The 27,521-nt window shown below is 37.8% G+C and overlaps 1 protein-coding gene across 1 annotated transcript in view; it reads left to right on the top strand.

The window, feature by feature from the left end:
* Window positions 1-27,520, top strand: part of LOC109067001 (XK-related protein 4-like) — a 48,359-nt gene extending 20,839 nt beyond the window's left edge. Inside the window, exons 2-3 of the mRNA XM_042774197.1 lie at window positions 9,855-10,054; window positions 21,760-27,520. Of these exons, the coding sequence (XP_042630131.1) occupies window positions 9,855-10,054; window positions 21,760-22,712 (1,153 nt within the window). The 3' untranslated portion in view covers window positions 22,713-27,520. The remainder of the gene's footprint in view (window positions 1-9,854; window positions 10,055-21,759) is intronic.
* Window position 27,521: the final 1 nt, after the last annotated feature.

Raw genomic sequence — 27,521 nt, 5'->3', positions numbered from 1 at the left:
TTTACTTCCGTTATTTCTGTTTTACTTTACTGTTGTGCTCTGTAGACTTTTTTACTGGGGCACGAGCCTTAGTGAAATACTGTTGTGTCCTAGTAAAATATTACTGATAAAAAAAAATTGTCAGTGGGATTGATGTATACCAACCTGAGAATAATTTTCTTTGATAATATTCCAACAATCATGTCATGTGTGTTGTCTATAAGCTGTTTAGAATCAGAATCACTCTTTTGATATAATCATCAAATGGGTTTGCATAAAGGTCTGAAATTGTTTATGAGTTTGATTAATTTGGACAGTTCAGTCTAGCACTGTATTGTTTGGAGCGGTTTCTCACACTGCAATAGTAATGGGATATTTTGTAAGACAGAAAACAAAAAGAGTGCTGGATGATATGGATATTTACCCTCAAATCATTGTAGAAAACAAAACTTGCAAATGTCTTCTTTTATCATTTGTCAACGATAAAGCAGTGCATGCAGCTTGTAAACATTATTATTTTTCTCGCAAGCACTGGGATTTCCTTCAGGAAAGTGGTTTGCTTGTTTATGGGACTTATGGGACAACATTTGAGTGCATGTGTGAGTGAGTTTTATGTATAATCAAAGAGGGAGACTTCTATTTTGACAGGAAGTCCTTTTTGAAAGTTTCCCATAAACAGGAACTCTGGTCCCTCACAAGTTTCTGAGTGTGGTAAGCCTGAAAGCACTGGCCCTCTGTGTATCTAATAAAGGCAACATTTGCCAGGGAGAAAACCTACATAACAGCCCCTGCGCTATAGGTTCCAGTTGGTCACTGCGTGCATGAGGCAATGCACCTGTCGTCTTTCTAGTCATTGTTCTTGTTCTTTCGTTTGTGAACCGTTGTAACAATGCACTGTCATGGCGTCACCTTTCTTCTAATGACACAGCTGAATTTTCCCTTTGGCATGAGCGAATGACATGGTTCTCTATGATTTGCTGACCGATCTATTTTAGACCAACTGCATATCAGACAACCAAAAACTCACTCAGTTCATTCTGCACCCTTTTAATTAGCTTTGTGTGTGTGTGTGTGTGTGTGTGTGTGTGTGTGTGTGTGTGTGTGTGAGAGAGAGAGATTTAAGCTGTTACACGGCATGACTAACTGCTATCATTATTAATCTCATAATTTAAGTATATTATACAGTCATTTTTAAATATGAGCTCTTGAAAACCAAATCGCATTTGACTGAATTATGTCTGGGGTGTGGGTGTGTGAATAAATTCAAAGGAACTGAATGTTTAATATGAATCTATTATGAGTTTAATAATTAAATTCCCAAATTATCCTATTGTGAATCCAACCGTGCTGATATTTTTATTTATTTATTTTTTGGCTGGCAATGTTGCTGTCACTCATGTAAATTTTTCTGCAGTTCTCCTCACAAGCTTCTAACTTATGTCCCTGCAGTGACTGGTAAATGCGGGAAAGATGGGCCATGTCAAGAATTTAGTATACAGCAATATTCGGCGCCGGTGACTATTTATGATGCGTTGTGTGCCAGTGACCTTCTTTCCATCATCATGCAACAAAAAAACGGGCGTAATTGTTGAATAACAAGGTTCAATTGATTTGGAATGAGTCGGTCCCTCTTGGCAACTGGACAGCAGAAATTTATCATTGGATAGGCTTTGAGCAGCTACGTAAGTATATTGAATTCTGGCCTCCTGTCTGCAACGAGCCCCATGGGCCGTGTGGAAGTTTAGATTTTCAGTCCAAACTTATATCTGCTGCCATGATGGACTTTTAGCTATGCCTTGAGATGAGACAAATGAAAAAGTACAACCTTGTTGCCTGTTTGTATAGTCCAAGACCATGAAAGGTCAGAGTTGCATTGACTCATGTGACTGTTGAATGAAGGCACACAGTACATCAAACACATGTCCTCCTTCCATTCTGCTGATATGCAGTCGTCTCCTACATGCCATCAGAGTATGGCATTAGTCCATCCACCATTGTGTGACAGCACACTGCCTACACAGTGATACTGATATTACTTTACAGCGAGTCTGAGTCGAGCAGGCATCGTTCCATGCATCGCCAGCATATTGCTGTGAATGTAATCTTTCACTTGTATGGGTGATGATGGCTGGTTTGTTTTTTTAGAGTTCTAGCAGATTGCTTTTAAAACAGTATCTAGTATTGCCTGGCAATAAATTAATCATCAAGGTGTTTTTTCTAAAAGTTGCACTTTCTTTCCAGAGTTTTAGTGTGCATAAGTTTGTGCGTTGAGAGCAGCACAGCATAATCCTTCCTCTGGAGGCTTGTGGACCCCTGGCCCCCAGAAATCAGATGAAGAGCAGGCACATTCCCTTGTGTGACCTGTAGACTGTCTGCGGCTGTCACTCATGCCGTCCCGCTCGCCTTCCGGTGTAAAAGCAAAGTCCTGTTCCTCACTGACTGCTCCTCCTGTTGCCATTAACAGGTCATGTTCTTTTAAGCATGAAAATTCTGCATGTCACTGAATAACCTCAGCGTATAAACCCAAAACTACTGAAGTTATAGTATGTATAACTTCAGTGGATAGAAGAGGATTTGATTTTATACCATGACAGTCCAGTGCAGCTTTATTGATTGAATTTCTCTCCTCTGAATCTCAATGAGCAACTACCTGTGAGTGAGGTATATAGGGACGCGAGAGCTACGTTTGAAGAGGAAGAATGATTTGACTGTAACGGATACACTAGATGGAGGCATACATAAAAACTTTACAGATGTTCCTGTCGAAACATCATGAAGCTAATTTTTTTGAGGGAGCATGAGTGGTATTTCTGGGTCACCTGGTGGCTAAAACATGACCAAAGAAACAAAAAACACCTTTTAAACTTGTAGAAGTTTATCCTGACCAAATATTTTTTCCTGTGCTGGAAGAGAGAGAAAGACTCTGGAACCTCAGTCAAATTGTTATGAATAAACAATGACCCGATCCTTATTCATAATGTAACTGTACTATGGAAGGTTCATTTCCTGGTCAGGAGGATGTGAAATAAACATCCACTGCCCACAGATCCTGCCATTGCTTTTTTTTTTATGTGGTGGCCTGTATGTTGAGAATAGAGTGGCAGTCCCATGATTCAAGACTAATATATATATGTATGTCTCTGTGTGTGTGTGTGTGTGTGTGCGTGTTAATTGAAAGTATTCAGGCTCCGGTATACTATACGTTTTCGTTCTTTGTTTGGGGGCAAAAAGAAGTTTGCAAAGGCTGAGTGATGGTATATTGTTTTCGAACATTCCAACTCCCCCGCGCTGCTGGAGGCGGGGTGTAGATTGATGTAAACATAACTCGCAATGTTCACGTATATCCGCTAAACACAAAAACGTTGAAATTATGTGTAGGCAATCTACGTGTGAGACGGGCACCAATGGTCAGAATATTATAGACAAAAGAATAATGATTAGCAGCAGTTCAGAGTCAATTATCATGTTTGCAATACAAAAGAACCATAATCAGTCCTTTATGGGAAGTGTGAATGTCTCATAGTCTGTAAAACTTTAGGATGATGTGGAAAAAAAATATTGGAGCCAGTTTGTTACTTTATTTTATTAGTGTTCATTTATTATATTAAACTGGATAAATTGTTACACCTTTTTATATTTTATGTGGTGTCATGATTTACTTTTGATAAAAACAAAGGTTTATTATTGTATATTCGTTTGGCATTTCATTTACTGTATACCCTTTAAATTTGCTTGTTGAAAGAACAACAGCAGCAGCAGCAGCAGTATGGTGTAACATTTATTTGAAAAACATATATTTGGTACTTGCTACCTTATATCTTTACTCTTTCGTTTCATTCTTTTCGTGGCTTTGGAAGACTTGTCTCGGATGTTTCTCTGCATCGCTTTTTGCATAACTCCGGGTCGTCGACACCAAGCTTCATTGCATTTTCTTTCTAGGAATTAAATGCTTTCTCTGAATCTTTAAAGTCTCTCCATGAGCGATCGTACAGGTGCAGATATATTTGTGCCAGCTCAGCTATTCGACACTCCAGTGTATTCATGTTGCTAGTGACTAGCCGGAGAGATTGTTCTCTCTTGCCTGACCTCCGTTGAATGAGAAACGAACCAGGGAAAAAAAAAATCGCATGTCAAAAGAAGGTGGAGTTTCAGAACACACCCACCGATTGCATAACCGCCACGGACCAATACAAACTCAAAGGTGTTTAGGAGCCGAAACAAACTGGTGTTTCGAACTGCCAAATGAACTCAAAACAAACTTCGTTTTGGCCTGATTTTGTTCAAAATGACGTCATATCAGTTCATTCTTCGATTTCGTTTAAAGTATATCGTGGCCTTTCCTTTGAAATATTTGAATGGGTTGTGTCAGTAACCCAAAATGTTCCTTAAATTGTTGATGGTTAAATATTAAAGGTCCAGATCAGGGATGTATCAAAGGCTGTTTTTTTTTTTTTATACGTGTTTGATGCAGTTAAAAAAAGCACTTTCAAAGTGCTCTCACAGGGCTGTTTTTTACTACCTGATTGGCAGGTTAGGGAAGCACTGAGCTGATGCACTTGTGAGTGTGTGTGTGTGTGTGTGTGTGTGTGTGTGTGTGTGTGTGTGTGTGTGTGTGTGTGTGTGTGTGTGTGTGTGTGTGTGTGTGTGTGTGCGTGTGAGTGTGATGGCCAGTAGCGGCGATGGTTGGGGAGTTTAAATGAGACAGTGATGAAGAGGAGGCCCCTAGCCTGAAGAGAAGGAGAGAAATATCAAGAGAAAGAGGAAGCATCTTTTCTTGAGATACAGCAGGCAGTGCACAGCTACAGGCCTCAGACCAAACAAACAGCTTCAGTGTAGGGGCTCTAACATGACTAACAAATAGACAGGTTTGCTGGATAACTGGATTGCTCTTGGCAGGTGTGTTATCGTGTGTTTTTAGGTTTCCAATTATAGGCTTGAAGTCTTCTGGCCTCCTTTCATGTCTTTAAATAACATACAAACAATCTAAAAACAAGTTAACCACATATTAAAACATAAAGGTATAGTTCACCCAAAATTTTTAATTCTGTCATCATTTACTTGCCCTCATGCTGTTCCAAACCCATGAGAGTTTGGTTAATCACTGAAAATCCAGGTAACCAAAACTCAGAAGATCCAAAAAGGTCATAAAGGGGTTGAATTAATTTTTATCCAAGTCTTGTCAGGAGATATGAGTTATATAATGAACAGATTTTATTTCGGCTGTCTATATGACCTTTAGGATCCTCTAAAGTTTGGTTACCTGGACTTTCAGTGGGGGAACAGAAACCTCATTAAAATAAACCATTTACCTTGTGTTTAGAAGACTAACCAATGTATTATTGGTTTGAAAAAAACATGAGAGTGAGTAAATGATTACAATAATTTTCAATGTTAGGGAACTATCCCTTTAACATTTTCCTTAAATTAAATTAAATTAAATTAAATTAAATTAAATTAAATTAAATTAAATTAAATTAAATTAAATTAAATTAAATTAAATTAAATTAAATTAAATTAAATTAAATTAAATAATTATTATAAAACTATAGAGTTGACAAACCAATAAGTTTCTTTAAAAAATGTTAAGAAAAAAAAAATTGTACATTTAAATTAGGGCAAGTTATTATTTATATATATATATATATATATATATATATATATTTTTTTTATATCAATTATGATTCTTTCCTCAGTGGTCTTTGACTTATGTGTGATCTGAATGTATGAATCATTATGATTTCCTCAGGCAATTTTGCTTTTTTTGTTACCTCCCACCCCTCTGAGTGCTGAGATGCAGGAATAATCCAATCAAGGCAAGAGGATGCACATCAACATCTGTCTAATCCCATTCTGAATGGGGATTTGGTAGATAGAATGCTTTAAGCAACATGCAGTAATATGATTCAGTGGATGGCCAGACCTCCTGGTTTCAGGTGGACAGTATAAGAAGGGGATACATATTGCAGAGACGGAAACATAGACGACCCGTGGCTTAACTGAAATCCAAACAACGGTCATATGAGAGGCCTCTCTTAGTTTGGCCTTTAGGGTGAGTGGTGGAAATGCCAGGAGACTGAGTTTTCAAGCGCAGACCTCTTCTGAAATCCACTTATCTGATAAAGAAGCTGGACAGACACCCACTCTTAAGGTCAGCCGGAAGATCATACTGCATCCCTGCTGCTCTGCACCGGGCGACTGTGATACTTTTGTCATGGTTTTCTTTTGAATTGGTCACTACTGATACAGTTTCCACTATGACAGAGCCAGAGAACATCATCTATAGACTTGATCTGCCCTTATTGCTTCATTCATATTTGAACAGTGTCTTTACTTGCACCATTTCTTTATTTAAAAATATCATCAGCGCTTCATGTTTTCAGCTGAGCACTGCCTGCTATCTGTTGAGGATCTGTATTAATTGTATTCCAGACCTACTTGCAAAGGCAAGACTGTATCAAAAAATAGGCCATGGTTTGATACAGTGAACATCAAACCTGACACATCTAGAACAGTGTTTCCTAACCGTTTTGTCTTACGTATCCACACAGCGCCATCAGCAAGACACAGTGCCTTCACTAACACCAAACCAGAAATGTGCGTCTGTTAGCTCATACTGAATATCATCCTGAATGATCATAAATCTTATTAAAATGACCATTATTGCAATGATTCACTAAAAACAATCAATACAGTGGATGAGTCAGACAGACTTCAGCTTCCTCTCAAATGGAAGCAGTCTGGGAAATTGTAGTATTCATTCATTCATTCATTCACTCACATTATTTTTATTAAATTTTTTTTTTAGTTATCATTAATTAATATAAATTCTTTTGACAGCCTAATAGTTTTGAAGTCATTTATTTCTAGTTTATGTAATTATGTATGTATGTATTTATGTATTTATTTATTTGCCTAATTCATTTACAGTTATCATGAATTACTATAAATTCTTAAAATATTAATCATAAATTCTTTTGACAGCCCTAATATTTTTAAAATTATAACTTGTTTTCTATATTTGTTTTTAAATTCATTGTATTTTAAAAATGTCTACAAATTATTATTTTTTGATTATTATTCATTATTAGAAATTCTTGTAATCTTCTGACAGCTCTAATATTTTTAAAGTGATAAGTTCAGTTATATATATATATTTATTTATACAAATTAAATTTGTACAAATATTTTTTATGTCTACAAATTAATTGTATTTTTTATTTTTGTAATTATTATTTATTATTAGAAATTCTTGTAATCTTTTGACAAGACAAGACAAGACGGTAATATTTTTTAAAGTCATAAGTTCTGTTATAGATTCAACAGTATAGGTTAAACATTCAACATTTCAACAGTGCTTGGGAAACACTGATCTAGAACCCTTTCCTAATGCAGAGTAAGCATGAAGGAATAACAGCTGGGCAAAATGTACAGTGCCTTCTACTCATTTATATTCAAGAATGTGTTCAACAAACACAATACCTCAAGGCATACAGTTTCAATTTTGTTATGAGTGTTGTGCTCCACATTTACCTTAGTGAACAATTTTTTTTTTTCTGTCCATAAGTCAACGTATCCATTATCTTTTACATGTAAACTTATTGCCTCTGAACTGATTGAAGTTGGCAAGTAGTGTACTATAAAATCATGCTTTGCATACAAATGATCAAAGTGCAGACTGTAGCAGAGAGAATCTGGCAGACAGAGTGGGCAGCTGCCACTCTCAAAGAAATCAATGACACAACATTGTGCAAACAAGACTGTATCCCCCATAAGCATTTATACACATTGTGTTTGAAGCCCTCTTGTTATTAACTTCCTGTTAATGAATCTCTGGGGAGAGAGAATAAGTGTGTGTAAATGGAAGTGTGTGTCTGTTCTTGGCTGGATGCCTATTAGGGTCAAAGGGTAATCTACACAGTGGGGATTGCTGGGGAAAAAGCAGGGACGGGTCACTTGGCAAAGACACGTCACTGCAAGCAGATGCCTTTAGCATCACACTAACCCACGGGCCACAGTAACTCACCTCAGACTGAGAGACCTTAACACCATTCACCACCAATCCATTACTGTTAGCAGATGACACAGCGCTTTAAAAAGATCTTTGTGTTGCGGTCATTCATTATGAGTGTGTTTGTCTGTGACATACTGTCACATTCATCCTTTTCTTTTCCTGGTATTTTGTTGCAAAATAGGCCAGTGTTGCCATAGCAGTTCCTACAGATTTTCCACCTTTTTGCAAGCAAGAATTTTTAAAAGTGAATTTGTTTGAGATTATTGCTGCGGCTTTCAGAGTTGGTACCATAAAATATAGATTTTATTTCAGAATGACTTCAGATACTATTTGGTGTTTGAAGCAAAGATTTTCTAGTAACTACGAGACATTCTTCCAGTAAAGCAAGCAAAATCCGTTTTACCTATTACCTAAGGTATCACATGTGAACTCATGCAATGAATTTAGTAGTAGCATTTAGCATATTATGTAATATAATCATTTTTGGTTTCTTTTGTTAAATATCTGTATAACTGTTTGAGTGTATTAAGTAGAATAAGCTCATCTGTATTCCTTACCTTTTTGCAAAGGTGCATATTAAAAATGTAAATTTACATTTGAATCATACGAGGAAGATTAGGAAGGTAAATATAGATGTGATAATTAGTTTAAAATACCTCAGTTTTTGCACAGGAACTTTTTCACTTTATTACAAGCAAATAAAAAGCTTTGTATGCCTAAAGGAGCAGAAAGGCCCATGAAGAGGTGAGTTACATCCAACTGCAGACGTCCTCACCAAGATTCACTCACAAAACCTTTAATAATTTAGTTTCTTTACTTTCTTTTAATGTAATCGTTACAGGCACTTTCCATTTATACAGCACACTTTGGTGTTCCATGACTTTTTTTTTTAAAGCGCTGTAGACACGCATCCCGTGTGTTTGTTGTGAGAACTCTTAGATACAGTATGTTATCTAGCATAAAGGGTAGCTTGTGTTAAAGACGTCACATGCCTGTACTCCCATGTTAAAATGGGGATCTTGGCCTGTACCACCTAAGAGATCTTAAAGGGTTAATTAACCACAGTCTGTTGAAGTGATAGCCTGTTCATTTAAGTGTAGTAAAAAAATTTAATTGTTAATAACATACTAAAAAAATTTAATTGTTAATGGCATAATACAAAATTTTATGAATTTGACTAAGTTTCTCTGTTTTTTTTTTGTTTTGTTTTTGTTTTTTGTTGCCCTGCATCATTTGATCTCGTAATTTACTATTTTAATAGTTTTTTAATTATTAAAATGTTGTCTTTTTATTGGTGATGTTCATTTATGCTTATATCTATAAAAAGTTCTGATCGCAAACCTCATATAAAAAGAAAATGAAATAAAACATAACAAACATAATAACAAAACATTCAAATTTATAATATCATTTAACTTCCTTTAGAGTTAATAATTAACAGTAAACACCTCCTTTCACTGATCATTTTTTGAAGATGAATTAAAAAAGATAAAGGTCCAATTTTGTGGAAAGTGTCTACTGTCTACACACATTATAAAGGATTCAGTGTTTAACTATTCATGCTGCGATGTCATAATGTTCCATTTTTGGTTGAATCATTTTGAGATTGCGTTGAGTCATCAGCTTTGACATTAAATAATATAATTCAGCAGCAGTTCAAAATGGGCAAATCTTGTTTACAAAACACCACAGAGACCAACATAGCTGGGAACAGTCTGTCCGGTTGTAAGGTAAGGTCTAAAAGAAAAGCAGACAAAACATTGAGATATTCTAGCCGTGTGTCTGTCGCAGAAGCTGATTCTGCCCTGTCATTGAGAGTTCAGAGAGAAAGGTTTTAAAAGGGTTTTCTTTGTGTCTCACGCAGGTACTTCCACACCATCTACCTGGGCATCAGGAGCAGACAGAGCGGAGAGAATGACCGCTGGAGGTTCTACTGGAGGATGGTGTACGAGTATGCTGACGTCAGTATGCTCCACCTATTGGCCACATTCCTGGAGAGCGCACCTCAGCTGGTGCTCCAGCTCTGTATCATCATACAGACTCACAAACTCCAGGCCGTGCAAGGTAACACAACACAAGCACACTCAAAAACACTTTTGTTTGTGTCACTATATTAAGGAGAACATCTCATGGACTTCCATTGTTTTTAGATCACCTAAATGGGAGGTCACATTTACCGTTGCTCTGTGGAATCCAGTCATTTCGATGGGAATCTGCATGTTCAGGAGTTTATCATAAGGGCAAAATAGTTCCCCACTCAGATTTTGTTCAAGTTAGTCACGTGATTTCACCACACTGACTGACAGAAAACTGCTTAGTTTGAAAGTGACCTCTATGTGAGCTGTGCTTCATATATCTACACACTGCTGACCTTATTTCGGACCGCAAAATTTCACAGAAATATCACTTTGACTGCAAAATTGACCTGACCCCTACCTAGTTTTAATTTTGTCAGCCATTTTTAATTTTGTCTTCGTAGTCTCGTGATTGTCTCATCTTAGTCATGGGAAAAAAGCTCGTCAATGAACATTTTCCGTCATACATTTAGGTATTATTGGGAGACGTGCTTGTCGCGTTCTTTAACTTTCCGCCTGGAAACAAATATGCAAATATATACAACTGTGATAATGAGCGCTTATCAGGATCAACGAAACGCTGGATTTTTAAAAGTATTTGAAATATTTAAAGTTCATGGCATAGAATCTCTAAAATACATCCAAGAGTTTTACACACATTCTGTTATTGTGGGGACATTTCCACACCCCTAAACATGACACAGCACAAAACGATGAACGTGACTGCTTGCTTTATCTGTCAGTCATATGGCCTCTTGGGCGGTCCTTGCCATTCAAAGCGGCCAAGGTTCCCAGACCTTCTGCCTAGTGTTGCCAAGTCCGCGGCTTTCCCGTGGGATTGGGCTACTTTAACAATGTTGCCACGGGATGTTTTTAATGTCCGCGGGTTGAAGCGACCCAATAACATGATATTTAACACTGGAATGCGACTTTTACCAGGGAAACCCCACCAAAAAAATTTATTTTACCCCCAGAATGTGGTTTTTACTGGGGGATCACCCCTGAAAAGCGATTGGGCTAGTTTTGGGCTAGTTTTGAGTAGCAATTGGGCGGGTTTTGCTGTGAAAACCTGTCAACCCTGCTTCTGCTGTAAGTCTGAAGGTCTGGCTATGCGAGATTAAGTTGATTCTAGTCAAACCCGTACATACAATAATTGTGTATAATGAATGGAATGTGGCAATTTTAGCTCTGTGTTAAAGTGCCACTGCAGGTGTTGGGGTGTATGCGGAATCCTTTGCTGACAAAGACAAAAAAACAAAAACCTTAAACCAGCCTAAGGTGGTTTACTGGTTTTAGCTAGCTAGCTTAGAATTTAAGATTTTGTGCTTGTTTAGCTGGTCTCCTAGTCTGGCCAAACTGCATTTAAGCTGGTTTAGATGGGTGTCCAGCTGATTTTCCAATCTTACCAGTTGATAAGTGTCTTGCTTCTTCTTTCTTCTTTTTGGATAATATCACAATGCTGCCATGCTTCTTTGTAAGGGTGAGGGTAGGACATGCTGAGGAGAGAGAACTCCCAGGTTTACTGTCATCCTTCACTTTACACATTTCATCCTGTCCATATAACAGTGATGGAGAGGGACAGAGTGAGAAAAACTCAACTGCCACTGAACATAAGCGACTGCTGCAAAGGAGTGAAGCGAAGTGCTTTTTTAAGAGTGTTGCCAAAAGTGGGAATTTATAAGGGAAAAGCAAGTCTTCAAACCAATGCAGTTTTGTTTGGGTACCTTTTTGGAAATGCACCATTTTTGGGCACGGTGAAAACCAACTGTACAAATTATACAGCAAACAGTTGGAGGAACTGTTTCATAGCATTGCTTAGCAAACAACTTGTTTAAATCCTGTAGTGTGAGCCACAGTCCATTTACTAACCGTCTGATGCAAGCAGGTCTATAATACCTGGAGAAAGATACCGTTAACATTCTCATTCATTTTAATGACAGTTACTCAGCTGACATACTGCATTATCCTCTGGAAGAATGTGATTTGAAATCTTCCATCTTTGCTCATGGGAACTGAGATCCAGACAGTATATTTTTTTCTAATCACCAAAGCCTGGTTTCATTAAAACCCTGAAAATAGAAACCCCTTAAATTAATATTTAAGCACTAAGGTTTTCTAAACTATAAAGTTGTCTGCTCACTCTAGAGTAAGGTGACCAGATTTCTGAAATGATCATCCAGGGACATTTCCTAGTTCAGTGGTCAAAATATAATTGAAATGTCACTTATATATTTGTATATATTTGTGTATGGTTTTTTTGTGTGGTTTCAATATAATTAATATAATTAATAATTACAATGATGTTTAGGGATCAAACTTACCCTAGTTTATTAAAAGGCCTACTGTTCACCAAAAATCACACTATGAAAAGTAAATAGTAACTATTGCAAATAATAAACAGATTATAAGTAAATAGGATTATAACAAAATTATGACTTTACAAAAGCACATTAAAAATAAAACAATAAATACAAGAACATATGAAAAATAAAACTTTATTTACTAAATGAAGACTGTATTTAACATTTTTTAGTTATTTTATGTTAAAGCTTTTACTATCCCTAATCAGATTTATTATTTTGCATTTTAGGCTCACTTTGGCCACAAAGGCTACGTTCACACTGCAGGGCTTAATGCTCAATTCCGATTTTTTGAAAAAATTCGATTTTTTTGCAAGGCCGTTCACATTTTCAATTAAATGCGACCTTTTGTGATCTCCTGTGTGAACGTGAAATGACCCAGAAGTGACCCGCATGCGCAGAAGAGTACTCAACGGTCAACGACGTAACTCGTTGTTTGCGGAAGTAGCTAACGTTAAACATGGATGTCAACAACAGTCTAGTCAACAGCAGAGCTCTTTTTGCAATATTAAAGTTATTTTCCCAACGGAGCCAGCACAATTACAATCTTCTCGTTTTAAGAAGAAAATTAAAAAGAAGGAGGAGAGCAAGGTTTTTGGCCATGGCGTTTTGTGGAGCAGTGTTAGCAACGTCGGTACAGAGAAACGTGTGGGTGCAGAGTCGCAGCCAGGAGTGGTGGGATACTGATGTGAGTGGCTTCTATCTTCTCGTTCCCGCCTACTTCAACGCAGAATTATGACGTTTGTAGCGTATCAATGACGTACGGGTCGGATACATGTGGCCTGGCCGTTCAGACGGAGGTCGCATTTCAAAAGATCGGATACGTATCGGATTCAGGACCACATACCCAAGTGGCCTGGGTCACATTTGAAAAGATCGGATCTGTGTCGTTCAGACTGTCATGAAAAGATCAGATACAGGTCGCATAGGGGCAAAAAAATCGGAATTGGGTCGTTTCAGCTTGCAGTGTGAACGTAGCCAAAGTATGTGCTTTCTGTGAGTGTTATTGTTTAGTTTATTTTTCTTTTCTTTTATATATTATTCATATCGGAGTTCTGACAGCGGAAGTCCCAGGAATGTTTAACACTGTGTGCAAAACAATCCCACAACATTATCATGCCTTGTTATAAAGTGCACACAAACGTTTTACTTTGTTTTGACGTATATAGTTAGTATGTGACTACCTTGAAACCAATAACGGTGTCTCTTTTGATAATTGATGATAATAGCGCTCTGCTCTCTTCAAAGTTCTTCATGGCTACAGTAGCGGCACGAGACTAGTCATCAGTAGCTCGCAGCACCTCTGCTGGTGAAAGTAATCGTTGTTTTGAACATGCTGTTAAACAGGGCCATTTCCGAGGACAGGACACCAAAAACCAGGACGTCTGGTCCCCCCTACTCTAGAGGAAGGAAAATGATGTCCTGACAACATAAATTGATGAATGGCAGCACAAAATGGCTCACACTCCCAAACTCTTCACAATATTAACTCTTCTAGGCTGTGACGTCAAAGGCCGCAGACAGTCCTATTATAGATCCATTTTAGGCTTTTAAAAGCCCTCCACAAAATATTCACTGGAAAAAAAACATCTATCACATAGTGAAATATCTGCAAAATGCATTTCTTTAGAATAAATGGCTACACTCTCAGACAAAATGCAAAAATAGTACCATTAGGGCCACAACAGCTCGTAACCGGGGCAGCACATTAAGAGGGACATCTTTGTATCTTATTTACCCCTAAAAGGTTCATAGCAGTACTACTGTAAGGTACAAATATGCACCATTTAGGGAAAGAGATGTCCCTTTAAGTTTACTGCCCCAGTGACCTACATGTGCAAATATTGCACATTTTTGACAGTGTACTTTATAATGTCCTACCAGCAGCGACTAACTTTACAAAGCTAACCAATCTTAACCCCTTTGGTCTGTTACTTACAGTACACAAAAATATGCCAAAATCATTGCATGCTCAGATCTGGGGTATGTTTCCCAAAAGCATTGTTTTGTCAACTCTGGTCACAAGTTCTGTCATTACCTACATAGTTCGATGATTCAGTGTTTCCCGAAACCAGTTCCAATGAACATTTGCGAACAGCATCAAAAACATACAAAGTTGGAACTACAGCTCTCGGGCTGTTTTTAGGAAGCATAGTTTCTTGTTAGTGATGACATGGGGACCTAACAATCAGATGCCATGTTCAGTCTCGAAATCATACACTAGCAGAATTTATTAATCCATGTGATGTAATTAATGATGTAAATTCTATATTGTTGAACCAATGTGGATAAAGCGACAGTCATATATTGTATAATCAACAGTTACTACATTTGGAAGAACATAAATTCTTTTCACTTGTGCACTCACATTTTCACTGATTTACTGATTGGTTGTCTTTCATGTACAATCACTTGCAGAAACCACTGAGATTATTTGAATTATTTCTAATTTTTAGACCCATCTATTACTGTGGAATCACCGATTATTTAAAAGGGAAAATTGTAATTTACTTAAAATTAAACTAACAAACTTGCTTTACAGGCAACAATTTAGTTTAGGGACCGATTCTCACTCTTAACTAGTTGCTTATTAGCATGCATATTACTAGTTTATTAGTACTTATAAAGCACATATTTTGCATGACCATATTCTACATCCCTTAATCCTACCCAATACATAAACGTACCAACTACTTGACTAACTATTAATAAGCAGTAATTAGGAATTTACTGAGGCAAAAGTTGTAGTTAATAGTAATAGTTGGACCTTAAAATAAAGTGTGACCGCTTTACCAATCAGTCTCTTCCTGTATAAGTGGATGTCACTTGGATAAGAATAATAGCGCTTTTCCACTGCATGGTACGGCTCACTTTTGGTGGGTTTTCCACTGTGTACAGTACCTAGTACCAGGTACTTTTTTTAGTACCACCTCAGTTGAGGTTCCAAGCAGGCCGTACCAATACTAAAATGTGATTTATAAACACTGCAGATCATTGATTGGTCAGAGAGAATCGTCACGTTGGAGACACCAAACCTGCTAGATTTAAATAGTCAGCAACAGCCACCGCAGTATCGTTTGTTCGCACAACTTTTTTTAAACGACTTGCCTTAAACGACCATTGCACGCAACTTGAAAAAAGCAATGGCTGTATTGTGGTCAATAGATGAGGTGGCGGTGCAACTATAACAATCAGTCTATAATGTACCAAACTGCAGTGGAAAAGCAAACTGAGCCAAAGTAAAGTGAGCCGAGCCATGCCAAGCCGAGTCGTACCACACAGTGGAAAAGGGCCGGGGTTATGTAGTTTCACAGAGCCAGACTTTTAGAACAGAAGATAATCTGTTGTCATGTTTCTCATTGCTACTAAGAACACTAGGGTAGATTCATGGGACACCTTAAAACCTTCAGCTTGACATTGTGTTGACCTTTCAGTCAGCCTCCATTAACCAACACTCATAAAAAATGGTCATGTTACCAGAGCTGTTCATATATGGCTATTTTGTTGATTTGTGCTTTTGGGCTTTGTGGATTGCAGAGCCCTGCCTAGCAGTTAAAGCTTCAGTGCCTTTATGTGCTGTCTTCTGTTCTTCATAATCTTCCATAAACAAAAGTGCCCAGGGACTGTCAGAATTTTCTCCCATCAAAGCTGAGAAATGATTTATAAAAGCAGGGGTCCTGGGCTTCTAATGCAACAGGGCTGCGAGTATCCTCTTTTTTTGAGCGTGAGGATCTGAGCGTCTGCTCCGTGTGACAGTCTGGAGGCAGTTTTGCTCATGGTGTTTGGTAGAGCAGAGCAGTGAGCCGTCTGATGCTCCAAACTCTTTCATCTAAGACTTTCCTTTGAGATTTGTTGCTCCTATGCTTACAAGTCAAATAACAACATTGAGCAAAGTGTAAAATTTTAACCCAGCAGTGCAGTCATAATTCAAAAGCTCAGTGTCTTCTAAATAGACAAATCAACTTGGGTACCATTTGACGGCAGATGGCAGACACGCAGTGGTGAAATGTAGGACGCATTTGATTTGTGTTTCTCTTACTCAGGCTGTCCCTTGTTCGCTCTGCAAATGCATCCTCCCTAACTTTACCAGTAACTGTCGCGGTAAAAGACGTTGTCAGTCATTAAGGCCATATCTTTTCTCACTATTTTCCCTTACGTAGCTTCTCTTTGGACCACCGCCAGTAAATAAAATCTCTCTACCTGCTCACATAAATAATGGGCCACTCAGCCTAACCATTTCCTGCAACACTTCAGTGTAGGAAAAAGTCTTGCTCATAACATGTACCCAGCAGACATTTTTGTCTGTATGTCATAAACAGAAATGTGTCCCCTGTCACACCATTGAATTTTTCAAGTTGCATAAGTAATCACTGAAGCTTCATAAGAATCAACTGTAAGTTTATTGTACATTTTAAACAGGGTTCTTACATCTTTTATTTTATGGCTTCTCCGTGTACAAATCATAAAAAGTATGCAAATACATTTATATGATACTGTTCATGTTATTCTAGGTCAGGCTTAAAATACAATTTTATACATTATGAAACAACTGTGTCTCTCCATCATGAGCATGGGATAGGTTGAAGATCCTTTTTTATTATTTAAATCTGTTTTTTAATTGTTTTAAATTGTATTTAAAATCAAAGAAGCACCAAGCATTTATTCAAAGTGTTTTTTTTTTCCAACAAAATATTTTTCTTGATGCTTACTATGTGCCAAATTCACATCTCAAAATTGCTGATGGTCTCATATTTTGTGTTGATCTTAGCCAGTGATTCTCTTTCTAATTTAATTTTGTCGTTGCAGATGAAATCATATTACTGTACCATACATGTTTTTTTTAGTATACTTCCACTGTATGGGAGCAAAAAAAAAAAAAAGTTTATCAGTCAAGTTGTGGCCTAACTATCTGTTTTGACTGCATTTCTGTTTCAATTGTAACATTTTTTGTCAAATCAGCCAGCCATATGTTGGTGTGAGAAACATTTATATGTGCCAACAGAAACTGTAATATTAAAGGATTTGCAATGAGAAATATTAAATAAAAAATAAGAAAATATTGAATTTAATTAAAAAAAAGTTAGAGTGAAAATAAATGTTGTTGTTGTTTTTTTGTTTGTTTTTTTGCAGAATTTTTGAAGAATCTTCATGCAGCTCTTTTCTATACAGACACATGGTCCAAAAAGGACAAATAAACACCATAAAAGCAAGTAGTCCATAAGACATGCACCATATTTGATATTTTGTTTTTAAAGCCATACAATAGATAGGTTTGAGGAAGATTCCTCTAAAAATTCTTCTTTTCTTGTGTACACAGATAAAATAACAACATGGAATGTTTGAAACGACATGAGGGTGAGCAAATGTTGAAAAATGATGACAGAATTTTCTTTTATTATTATTATTATTTTTGGGAAAAAATATTCTCTTAATGTGAACGGATTTGAAGGGCCTGTAGAAGTAGATGAAGAAGATACTGCAGTGATGCTGTGGTTTGCATAACCCTGCTACTACTACACACCCTACAAACACACAACACTGACACACACAACATCTATGGCCTCCTCCCCTCTCCAAATTACTGCAGCCCTCATGAGCAGAAGCAGCAAGGAGCATTACGTCACTGCTGCCGCTCTCGCAGCCTCACACACTGGACCGTGGCAGGTTCCCGTGGCGACCGTCTCCTCAGGATGCGCTGCACGTGCGCAGGATACGAGGGAGGGAGGAATACATGCACCCTCACTGTCACAGAGAGCACCGGAGCCAAGCCACAGGCCAGATAGCCCACAGAATAAGAATTATAGCCTGTCCTCTGTCAGTTAATTACCCCACTTTGCAAAGTAGTCATTACACCCCCTCAGCTCTCTCCAATTATAATGGGCCAGATTTAATCTAAGTGGGTTAAACACGTAAATAAGCTATTATTATTAGCAGTATAAACAAACTGTATGTCAGTGAATGTAAATCAGGATTCAGTGTCATTCTCCTGTTGTAAGGAGCTCCACAGAGGACTGCTCGCCACTCGCTCTGGGAATGTCGTCATCACATCACACAGTCATTTCAACAGATAAGATTCTAAGATTTTAATCGCTCTTCAGACTAATGAAATAGATGCCCAGGGTGCACATTCTCTGTTATGAATGTGCTATCTTATGCTATCAATGAATATCTTTATCAATGATCATCTGCTTTTTTTTGCTGTAGAGTGTCCATAATGCACAGCTCATCTGAATACAGATGGCAGAGAAATAGAAAATGTGTCTGTCGCAGCCTTTGACGAACAGTGAGCCTGCAGCCTCTGCATAATGAAAATAATACTCACCTTTATTTGGACACAAATTAACACATCTTTGCACATTCATCATTTCACATGAGGACTCATTCAGTTATTCATGGCCGTGGACCGCGATGGTGTTATCTTCGGAACGTGAGAATTTGCATTTTTACTGATGCCGTTTTAAAGGAACTGATTGGCACTGAAGCTTCCTGTTATCTCAACTTCTCTTCTGCTTGAACTACAGCATTATACAGAAGGGCGATAAAAAGGACATTATTCTGAAAACTGTGTATAGTCTTGATATGATTTGGGTATGAATGTCAACCTGAGAGGTAAAGACGAGAATATTTACACTTGGTTTTCGTTTAGAATTAATGAGGGAACTAATGAATTTGATGTCTGTCTTGGTATCTCAGGAGCAGTTTAATGCAGTGAGAATGTCAGATTTATAAGTCTTTTTCTGACAAGAGAAAGAGACATTTCAGGTTTAATATGTGAGAGAGCCATATGCTGCCTGTCTAGAAGTACAGATGAAAGACAGCACAATATTTTATAACTGCTAAAAATTTTAATTGATTATAGAGAAACATTAAATGAAAAATAAGACTAGGTTCAACTGCATACAGGTATTTTTCTAAATTTATGTTGACATGTTTGGTTCCCATTGAATAATCATGTGTTATATTCCCAATATTATTTTTTTTTTTTATTTGGTTTATTATGAGAATTATTTTATTATTTAGTCTCTTATGCTCACCAAGGCTGCATTTATTTGATCAAAATAAAAAAATGTAATATTGTGAAATATTATTACAATTTAAAAAAATTGCTTTCTGTTTTAATATATTTTGAAATATAACATTTATTCCTGATGCTAAAGCTGAATTTTCAGCAGCCATTACTGTCTCCAGCGTCACATGATCTTTCAGAAATCATTCTAATATGCTAATTTGGTGATAAGAAACATTGCAACATTTTAAATGTGTTCCACAGAAGAAAGTCTCACAGGTTTATTACAACATGTGGGTGAGTAAATTTTCCCATGATAACCCTCTTAGTGAAAAACTTTTTGGTGCTGCTGAACTTGTCTAGACAGTACTACTATATTAATATTTTGTCTCAATATCAATCTTAAACTTGAAAGTAACACTTTTTACTATGCAGTGATTCTTTCATTGAGTATAGACAGGACAGTGTGTGGAATCTTTGTATTCTGTCTCACTCACTCCTACAAGAAACTGATCACTCCAGCAGCTTGAGCACATAACCATAGCAGCCAACTCCATGAGAACAGAGTGTCACAGTGGTAAAGACAAGCTTCACGCACCTGTAGTCACTGCTGGCTGCTTTACTGTACTCCATCTGATGCAGATGGCTTGTAAAGCCTCCTCCAATAAGCACAAGCAAGTTTTTTGGAACATGATGGATAACATCTCACTCATGGGCCAGTGAGTCATAAATGTGGAAAGGTGCCGTTAAGCAGAATTCCATAGAAGCTGTTTTCCCTGAAGAGAAAATAAAAAAAGTCTCTTTAAAACAAACCACATCTCTTGTGTCACTGTTTATCAGCTTTGATTAGGGCCAAAGCTTGTAAACCTTGGTGTGGTGTGACTCACCAGAGGGTCTAGATATGAAATCGCAAACAAATTCATTATAGGAGGGTTGCTTTTGATAAGCACTGGAGCGTGAGCCATTGATGGACACTTCCTCAGTCAAGCTACTCAATTTACCCACTTCCGACTGTATTCTCCAGAGTCAGGAATACATAAAGATGTAGTAACGAGATAAATGCATTTGCATGCCTTGGTGAGCACTTCCTATTCTGCGTCTGAAAACAGTATCCTATTGTATCTGGGCAAGAAGTGCTTCACATGTCAAGCTACATTTATAGCTGGTTAACATGAAAGGCACTGGCCTTTTTCTATTTACATAATGGATATGGAAAAATATGCTTTCAAGTGATATTTACATTTATATTTTTCTTTGTTTTATGCAACACATTTCATGTTACATCTCAAGCTGTTTAATGACTTGGTTTCTTTCTCCTTGGTAAACAAGTACCCTAACATTGTTGTTGGTTGTGATGAAAATGACATTATATATACAGTATATATACATTTTTATAAAGGATTTTCATAGTTTGAGAACTTAAAAAAATCTGGGCCTGGGTAAGAGTAAAATATATACAAAAATAAATAAGTAAATAAATAAAAACAAATAAATAAATACATTTAAAAAATGACAATTAAAAAAAAAGACATGGTAAGAAAGAGCTGTGCGATATTGACAAAAAAAATATGTCTCAATATTTTTTTTTTTTTCGATTATGATAATTAAACAATATTTTGCTTAGTGTTTTTAGTTTTTATGCTGGTACCTTGGCTGATTTAGGCCTGTCATAAATAAAGAAATATGACACTAAAATCGCCAATAGAAGGTGGTAAGATCCTGTCTTAATGAGTGATTAATGGGTGATTCATTAAATCATTCATTCAAATGATTTCTCCAAAATGGGTGATTAATTTAGAAAGGAAGCAAGTGACTGTCTTTATGAATGGATTATTGAATCATTGACTGAATTGTTCAGAAACCTTCATTCAGGAACAAAGCGCTGTAGTTTTGCCCTGAGAAGCACATATGTTCTGCTCTGGCATTGTTTGTAACTATTTTCGTTGGTGTAACAGAAAAAAAAAACATTAATGTTTCATGTTTTTTTAACTGTTGGATAAAGTTAATATCACATTCGTGATCACACTATGCGCTAATATTCAGGAAAACGGCACTCTTGCTTGTGTGATATTACTTAACAATGTCATATCTTTTAAATATAAAAAACAAAAACCCATACAGGGAATTATTTTTTTGTTTCATAACTTGGATTATAGGAGCTGACACGTTTCAGTTAAAGAACACACTAAATAATTGCACATTTTCTTAACATACTGCACATAAATAGTGTGTGTAGTTTTCTATGTGCTCATATTTCTTGGGTTCACTGACAGGGGGACAGTATTGTGATGTTCAGCTATAATCGACACTTCTCTCCTTTTATTTCAGGGATTACAGCAGCTGCTTCTCTGGTGTCACTGGCCTGGGCTCTGGCCTCCTACCAGAAAGCCTTGCGTGATTCCCGCGATGACAAGAAGCCCATCAGCTACCTTGCCGTCATCATCCAGTTCTGTTGGCACTTCTTCACCATCGCCGCTCGCGTAGTGACCTTTGCTCTCTTCGCCTCCGTGTTTCAGCTCTACTTCGGCATCTTCATCGTGCTGCACTGGTGCATCATGACCTTCTGGATTGTTCACTGCGAGACCGAATTCTGCATCACCAAGTGGGAGGAGATCGTCTTTGACATGGTGGTGGGAATCATCTACATCTTCAGTTGGTTCAACGTGAAGGAGGGACGCACCCGCTGCCGTCTCTTCATCTACTACTTCATGATCCTGTTGGAGAACACGGCCCTGAGCACGCTGTGGTACCTGTACCGCTCACCCCTCAGCACAGACGCCTTTGCCGTGCCCGCCCTGTGCGTCATTTTCTCTAGCTTCTTCACTGGCATTGTTTTCATGCTCATGTACTACACTTTCTTCCATCCCAACGGGCCACGCTTTGGCCGCTCGGCCAGCCTGGTCCAGCTCGAAGACCCTACCGCTAACTTCACGCTGCCCCCTGAGGGCGCCACCAACTCCCTGCGCTCCAACCGCGGAGGCACGCTAGCCAGGGATGCTGACCGCGAGGCCAAGTACAGCGAGCGGGATGGTTGTGTGCCTGTCTTTCAGGTGCGGCCCACCGCACCCTCTACTCCTTCCTCCCGTGCCCCGCGACTGGAGGAGACAGTTATTAAAATAGACTTGTGCAGGAACCGCTACCCTGCCTGGGAGAGGCACGTACTGGACAGGAGTATACGTAAGGCCATCCTGGCCATCGACTCCTCTCCGACCCCGCCACGCCTCCAATATAAAGACGACACATTGATTCAAGAGCGTCTGGAATACGAGACCACCTTATAGCCTGCGCTGTGGAAACACACAAACATGAACACATAACTGTCCTCTTGAATAAACAGCAGGACTGTGGCAATAACGTTTCTTGCATACATAGCATCTAGCCATGATGTTGATTGTCATGGACAAACATAGGCACAACATATTTGTGGACCAATGAAATAATCTTTTTTAAACCGTTCTCTCGTTGCTTTTTATTTTTTCTTACTTCTGTCTTGTCAGGGAATATCTGGGATTCTAAAAGTCATTGCACTGGCTGATATAGACCACAAACCCCTCGGTCCTCCTGAGTGTTGTACAGACCTTCATTCCCAGAGTTGATCGTCCTCAAACCAATATCTCCAAACTGCAAGAGGACATCCAGAACACTTTATAGCTTGTCTCTAGCAGCAAATGCAAAACAAAGGCCTTTCCCTTTGAAACCAAGCATCCAGTGCACACAAAAGGCATTTAAACAAACAGACTACCCACCGCACTGGAGAAACAGTGGTCCAAATATCACATCGATGGTACACAAATAAAAGAAATTGCTGATTAGCCTCGAGACGTCCTTGTTTAGGGTGCTGTAACCTATCAGTAGTGTTTAATCAGCAGTTCTGTACCAGTGCCAAATGCTCCGCTCACACTGACTCCATGCTGAACTCTGGCTCGACCACAAACTGTATATATAAACAGGGCAGCATTTCAACCATCTACTTGAATCCTGTACAAAGAAAAAAGATGAGAAAAGAAAGTATGTGATCATCACAAGAGTCCAAGACACTTGGGACGACAAAACAGGGAGAACACACACTCGTTTTCTTCTTCAGGAGAAGACAGTAGGCCAAGAAAACACCTCCTGGGAGCTCCCTTGGGCGATCCGGCCTCATTCACCTCACCCCTGTGGGCTGACAAGGATCCGTTTGGTTCACAGCAGAGTGGGGGGCAAAGACCATCACAGTTCACACAGTGTCCGCCAAACTGTACCCGACAGAACCTGGAATCGCTTCATCTTCTAGGTTAAAGATACAGTGTTCTTATAGGCTGGGTCAGGTTTTGGTGTGTCTGTGTTTTGTGTGCTATACCAGTACAGTAAAATGAGTTTAAGGCGCACATATAGACAATAAACGGGGTGACTCTTCAGCATCTCAACACATCCGGAAAGCCGGCGAAGCGTACTATTCCAAACTCTGCAGTGCAGTCAAGACTCTCTCCATGAGACTCTTCAATTGCCAACTCACAGTCTACAAATCAAAGTGTCAGGGATAAGTAGTCTGCGACAGATTGCAGACTTGCTAATGTGCTCCGAATGACGTTCCGGGCCTCATGGTTCAACAAATCACATCTGCCTAAAAGAGCACTGTATCTTTAAATCAGCCAAGAGCATCCTTTATATATGAAAGTTTTGGATTTAAATTTTCCGTTCAGTTGCAAGTGCTTCTTTGTGTCTTTATGTTGAATATTCGAAGGCATTTATGGAGACATGGAAGTGAGGGCAGAAAATAAAAAAATAAAATATAATAGAAAACAAGCACAAAACTTGTCACAGGAAGGAGTCTCAGAACAATGAAGGATTTCTTCGGTTGTTGTTTCACTTGCATCGAGAGACAAGGTGAAATTTTACTGCAACAGAAGCTAGATGTGCCTGTTGTGGATAGTTTGCGATTTTCAAAATGCGTGAAAAATGTTTTACGTGTAACTTTTTTTATGCTCCGTTTATTTTGGTTTTCTTTTTGGGTTTTTGATGGATTTTAAACATGTGTCTTACAAAATGGTTGATCTTAAGGTGCACATTATTTTGCTAAATGCCATTTAACTGTTTGGAGATGACTGATATAGGACAGTTTAATTCGTTTTGCTTCAGTTGGTCATATCTGAACAGTAATTTGAGTTTTATTGTAGTTTAAAACACTCCTGAGGTGTTGAAACGTCCTACCATCGGTGGTAAGTGAACTGACAGCATAGTTGTTTTACCCTGCAGCGATCTGCACACTTGCAGATGAAGATCCTAATTGTGTTGCAACTAAAAAAATAAAACTAAAATAGAACACACACACACACACACACACACACACACACACACAGACACACAAAGATTTAGATGAGATCGTATGAATTTATAACCAGTACCACAGTGAAACGTAGACCTGTATATTTTAGCTATTTTGCTACTATCCTATCTTGTCAGCATTGTGTCTTATACTTTCATTTCTCTGTGTGATGGATGATGATGATTCTTTGTCTTTTTGGCAAAATTTTCCACACAGCCGTCTAAAAGAGTCCCCTGTAGTCAGAGCACAAAAAAACTTGTGTTAGCACACCAATTAGGCAACTTTCAGATTTAAATTGCCACACCACCTACACAAGACCATTTTTAAAGGAAGACGAGCAATGTATCGCACACCTCTGCGATATTGCATATCCATCATTTTCAAAAGCATCCTACATTCTTTTTTAGCTTTCCCATAAATACTGTGGTATTTTTGTTTCAGTGATACCCCTAGCATACTGCACACTGCCATTTGGTTCATTTACAAGATTGTGAGCATTTTGAATCAGTTGGCAAACATCGAATGACTCGGAGAGCTGAAATGAAAAGTGGCCATTTTTTTTATTATTCATAGGAGAAGCTTTCTTTTGCTTTTTTAGCTTTCCCATAAATACTGTGGTATTTTTGTTTCAGTGATACCCCTAGCATACTGCACACTGCCATTTGGTTCATTTGACGAAGAGAAACAACCTACAACACTGGCTGTCAGTGAGTTTTGGTGACATTCATTATTCAGCCATTTATCAATTGCGAGGCCTCAATTTTTTAATGTTGAAATATGACATGAATTTTAAACTCTCAATGCAATGCGATGCATTCAGCACATGCAGAATGAATCAAGGTCTTTACACAAAAGGCTGTGCTGATGTTTGGAGATGCTGAATAGCCTGTTTTGATGCCATATTCCCCACACATGCCAGATTATTAATGTAATACTATTAAAATCAAAATGATTGGAGGGGTCCCGCACAGGTCACAAGAAAGAACTCTGATCAGCTGATCAGTTAAAGTATGACGTTTTGATTAAAAATTATGAGGTCAGAATTGCATACGTAGTCCTACCTCTTAACATGGTGGTGACGGAAGACCAACAGTGAAAACTTTTAAGCTAATCATAACGTTACAGCTACACTATATGTCTTTGTTTTGCACTTCTAGTTCTATTTTTCTATTAGGGTTTTATCAATGAACCTAGAGATATCATAGTCAACCATTTCTTCGCACTGGAAAAACTTAATTCATACCTGTAACCTACCTCAAAGCGGTATTTTAAACAGACCACTCTCCGGCTCTATAGTTGTTGTTGTGGCTGATATGAAGGAATTTATTGAGATGGAGTCCCCGTGTATGAGCAGAGGAGTTGGAGACTGTTCTGTTTATTGCCGGTATATCAGTAGAGCCGAGTTCAAAAGCAGGACATATTTTACAACAATTCACAGCAAGAGAACATTCAATTCATGCAAGCTGATTCTGTTTTTATTTATTTTTTTAAATGACACCCGACTTTTTGGGGATTCATTATTCGTAAGTGGCATTTTCTGTTTGTTTATTCTGGTTTAGTTTTAGTCATGCACATGATGCTCCGGTTGCTGTCATGCTAGTATGACGACGTTGCATTATTGATTAGCATACTTATACTGCAAGCGGACACAAAGAAAGCAGACTGAAATGAAATTGCATATGCAGACAAACAATCAAAATGACGACCCAGACAGTCAGGGGTCACGGGCGGTGCTGTTACAAGATTGTAAGCATTTTGAATCAGTTGGCAAACACCGGATGACTCGGAGAGCTGAAATGAAAAGTGGCAATTTTTTTTATTATTCATAGGAGAAGCTTTCTTTTGTTGAATAAACAAATTGATGATACTCCCTTACATGTAGACATAGATACCTAGATAAACTAGAATGCCATAAATGAAATTTAGATAAACGATAACTGGTGGTAATTTATAAAGCACGATATTAGTACAAGCACAGTAAATGAACTCGGTGGCATTCAGAAATGATGTACAGACTTTACTGGTATTTCAGTTACAACGGAAGTTCCATAGTGACTTGCAAAAGGCTATTTAACTGTAAATAAATGTATGCAAATGTACATGTGTAAAAGAACATTCCTTTCTGAGTCCTGGTCGTGAAGGGTGTCTATTGACTAGAGATCGGCAGTTACATATGACATAATACAGATAAAAACTAGTGTGGTGTATGTGATGTATTAAATGACATTAAAAAAAAAGCAAAAAACAAAAAAACTTTATTATTGGTCTCTTAAGTCAGTTGTATTATGTGATGAAAGTCTGAAGTGCGTAAAATGCATTAAATCTGTTATCTGATTTCATTGTAAATTGAAGAGTAAACACAAAATGAAAGTTAAATTTTTGTACATATTGGATTTTTGTAAATTTTTATTTGATTCTAATGCAACACAAAGTACCAAATTCATTTAATAAAGTACACTGTGGTCATTTTGTTAGACTTGCAATCTTCTTTTGGATTTTGCCGTTGATGTGTGAATAGGGAGCATTTGAAATTTTAGAATGTCTAACTATTTCAAGGTTGAAAAAAACACTTGTGATGAGCAATGCTGCTTTTTCAGAACCAGTCTGTTACAAATGCAAGGTTTTGTGGTTAGTTTGTTTGAATATGTATTCTCACACCTCGTATGATTTAAGGTTTTTCACCTTAATTAGAAGAGACTCCTGGAGAAGGCTGAAAGAAAATTAGGAGCACATGTATAATGCAACGAGAGATCATGAATAATAAAGATTTTCTTCCAAAAAATAT

Source organism: Cyprinus carpio, chromosome A2, assembly GCF_018340385.1.
Source record: "Cyprinus carpio isolate SPL01 chromosome A2, ASM1834038v1, whole genome shotgun sequence".
Taxonomy (NCBI): Eukaryota; Metazoa; Chordata; class Actinopteri; order Cypriniformes; family Cyprinidae; genus Cyprinus; species Cyprinus carpio.
The sequence above is the reverse complement of the archived record's forward strand: the minus strand, read 5'-3'. Positions and strand labels throughout refer to the sequence as shown.